Below are 3,716 nucleotides of genomic sequence, written 5' to 3'. Positions count from 1 at the left end.
GCAACACAAGCAGCAGCAGCAATATCAGCAGCAGCAGCAGCAACAACAGCAACAGCAACGGAAACAGAAGCAACAGCAATAACAGCAGCAGCAGCACCATGTGATAGTCTTCAATTACGCAGAGATGGTCTGAGGCAGCGTGCATTATTAGGGTTTAGGGTTTAGGGTTTAGGGTTTAGGGTTTAGGGTTTAGGGTTTGTTGAAGACCTTCTCCCCCTTTACTCCTCTTCCCCTGTGTCTTCTTTATCTATGTTCATCTGTTCGCACATCTCCAAGTGCTTCCAGCTGCTGCTGCTGCTGCTGCTGCAGCTGCAGCAGGCTCCGCCTGCTGCCTCTTTCGTTGTGTGCTCTCCTGGACATCCTCATAATGCAGCAGCAGCAGCAGCAGCAGCAGTAGCTGGTGCAGCAAGAGCTGCAGCAGCAGCAGCTTCTTTAGCTGATGGAGGCCTTTATTCTTTTTCTTCTTCTTTTTCTTCATTTGCTTCAAAGCGCTGCGGTGTACTCACACCTCCGCTGCAGCGACATGCAGCAGCATTCGTAGGCTTGCCTCTATCTGCTGCTATTCAGCAGCAGCAGCAGCAGCAGCAGCAGAGGGCTTCTCTGTCTTCTCTTGCCGCCAAACCCTCTACAGCTGCAAATTCAGACGCAGCAAACCCAAACAAACAGCAGCAGCAGCAGCAGCAGCATGAAGAGCAGCAGCAGCAGCAGAAGCTTGAGGCCCTGGAGATCCTTCCACCGCCTTCCAGCAGCAGCAGCAGCAACAGCAACAGCAGCAACACCAACACCAACAACAACAACAGCAGCAGCAAGAGCAGCAGCAGCAAGATCAGCAGCAGCAGCAGCAAGAACAGCAGCAGCAGCAGCAAGAGCAGCAGCAGCATGCGTTTATCTTTATTGCGTGATATATCTGGGGGGTATGTTTTAGATAAGAAGAGTGCAGATAAAGAACAACAAGACGACGACGAAGATATATTATTATCTGTATCAGACTTAGAAGCTGTAGCAGCTGAAGACAATGAGAAGATATTAAAAGGGATCAATTTAGATATTAAACAAAATGAAGTGCATGCAGTCATGGGTAGAAACGGCTCTGGTGAGACATTCTTTGCTTTTTATTCTCGTGTCTTTGTTATGCATGTCTTGTTTATTTATTATATGTTTATTTATTTATTTATTTATTTGTTATTTATTTGTTTGTTTGCTTGTTTGTTTATTTGTTTATTTGTTTGTTTGTTTGTTTATTTGTTTGTTTGTTTGTTTATTTGTTTATTAACTTAATATATTTATTTATTTATTTACCTATTCTAATATTTATTTATTTATTTATTTTATTTATTTATTTATTTGTTTGTTTATTTGCCGTCTCTTCTCGCTGTCTCTGTCTCTGTCTGTCTGAGTGTTTGTTCTTGGGTTTTATTATTATATATATATTTATATATGTATATATTTATATATTTATATATTTATATATTTATATATTTATATATTTATATATTTGTTTATATACATTTATTTATTTATTTATTTATTTATTTAATTTTTTTCATGTCTTTCCTTTCGTTAGTTTACATTGGATTTGTGGTTTAAATCTGCAAACCCTAAACCCTAAACCCTAAACCCTAAACCCTACGCCATCAGTATCAGTAGTCCGCATCTGCATAGACCCCTAAACCCTAAACCCTAATTTCTAAACCCTAAACTCTAAACCCTAAACCCTTTTTGCTAGGCGAATGAAGCAGCCTCCCCGTGGCTTATATAACCCTCTATATATACTATCGTGACCCCGTAAACCCTAAACCCTAAACCCTAAACCCTAAACCCTTATTTTGTGCGTGTGTGTGTGTATATGATTGTTGTATGTAGGTAAATCAACATTAAGCAAAGTATTAGCCGGATCTCCTTCTTATAAAATAACGAAGGGGACAGCAAAGTTTAAAGGGTTTGATCTGGCGAAGATGAGCGTAGATAAGATATCTTTACTAGGGGTCTTTCTTTCTTTTCAGTACCCAATAGAGATCCCTATGCTGTCTACATTTAATATGCTTAAAGCAGCAATTAACGAGAGAAGAAGGGCTAATGAAGAAGATGATATCACAGATGCAGAGCTTGAGGAAACTCTTAAACCACTTGCACAAGTAAACCCTAAACCCTAAACCCTAAACCCTAAACCCTAAACCCTAAACCCTTGGGTTCTTTAAAGCACTCACTTTCTCTTCCTTTCTTTGTTTGTGTTTATTTGTTTTGTTTATTTTAATTTGTTTTGTTTGTTTGAATTTGTTTGTTTGGTGTATTTGCTTTTTATTTTAATTCATTTGTATTTGCTTGTGTGCTCCTGCTGCTGCTTCTGTTTCCGCTGTTGCTTTTATTTCGTCTGTTGCTGCTGCTGCTGCTACTAATGCTGCTTCTGCTGCCGCTCCCGCTGCTACTGTTGCTGCTGTTGTTGCTGCTGCTGCAACTGCTGCTGCGCTGTTGCTTCTGCTGCTGCGCTGTTGCTGCCGCATCTGTTGCCCCTGCTGTTGCTGCTGCTGCTGCTGCTGTTGCTGCTGCTGCTGCAGTTGGTGGATTTGCCTTATTCTTTTTTACATCGGCCTTTGAACTACGGGTTTAGCGGCGGAGAGAAGAAAAGAAACGAAATTGTGCAGATGTTAGCGCTCAAACCTTCTTTAGTTTTGCTTGATGAAGTAGACTCAGGGCTTGATGTTGACGCATTTAATATTGTTGCAAAAGCTATCAAACAATATGGTAAACCCTAAACCCTAAACCCTAAACCCTAATGCAACCCTAAACCCTCACAGCGAAAACGAAAGCCCTATACATCATCTGTAGCAACTTCCACATAAACCCTAAACCCTAAACCCTAAATAAACCCTCAGCCTGAAAGGAAAGTGAACCCGGCGGTGGTCAGTCGCACCCAAACCCTAAACCCTAAACCCTAAACCCTAGACGGTCTGTTTGTGCTTGCAGCGGAGAGCAGCAAAGCTTCATTTATTATAACGACGCATTATAAAAAACTTATAGAGATTATAAAGCCTCATAAGATACACATTATGCATGAAGGTAGGATTGTACAGAGCGGCGGAGAAGAACTTGCAGCACAAATCGAAGAAGGAGGGTTTGAAGAGCTCGTCAAATAAACCCTAAACCCTAAACCCTAAACCCTAAACCCTAATGGGCAGCAAATGCTGCGCTTTCAGACGCATATCCTATTTTTAAAAACCCTTTTTTGAAACAAATAAACTCTAAACCCTAAACCCTAAAGAGATGTATGTTCAGGTGTATGTACATCTCAGTGCAGGAGAAGTTTAAATTAATTAATTAAATATACGATTGGTTAAATATAAAAACTAAAGAGCGAAATAAAGAGCACAGAAAAAACACAAAAAAGAAAATCCAAGGACAATGCACCAACTGCAACAGCAGCAGCAGCAGGAGCTGCTGCTGCTGCTGCTGCTGCTGCTGCAAGGGTTTAGCAACAGCTGCAGCAGCACCAGCTGCTGCTGCTGGTGCCGCAGCAAGGGTCCAGCAACAGCTGCAGAAGCTGCAGCAAGGGTATAGCAACAGCTGCAGCAAGTAAAGCAGCAGCAGCTGCTGCTGCTGCTGCAGCTGCTGCTGCATGTGCTGCTGCTGCTGCAGCAAGAGTTGAGGGTTTAGGTTTGTTTGTTATCTGTGAGACAGAGAGCGAGGCCGATAATAACGAAGACAGCTCCAGCGATTTC

General features: G+C 41.8%; 1 protein-coding gene across 1 annotated transcript; it reads left to right on the top strand.

Annotated features, from left to right (window-relative positions):
* Positions 1-249: 249 nt before the first annotated feature.
* EAH_00061400 (ABC transporter, putative) lies at positions 250-2,742 on the top strand (the record flags this gene model as incomplete). The annotated part of the gene is made up of 3 exons (XM_013393345.1): positions 250-1,093; positions 1,864-2,135; positions 2,556-2,742. Coding segments are annotated over 3 exons (1,303 nt in total), but the record flags the coding sequence as incomplete, so codon positions are not given.
* Between the last annotated feature and the right edge of the window lie 974 nt (positions 2,743-3,716).

This window comes from Eimeria acervulina, genomic scaffold (genome assembly GCF_000499425.1).
Source record: "Eimeria acervulina Houghton genomic scaffold, Eah_scaff1590, whole genome shotgun sequence".
Lineage (NCBI taxonomy): Eukaryota > Apicomplexa > Conoidasida > Eucoccidiorida > Eimeriidae > Eimeria > Eimeria acervulina.
The sequence above is the reverse complement of the archived record's forward strand: the minus strand, read 5'-3'. Positions and strand labels throughout refer to the sequence as shown.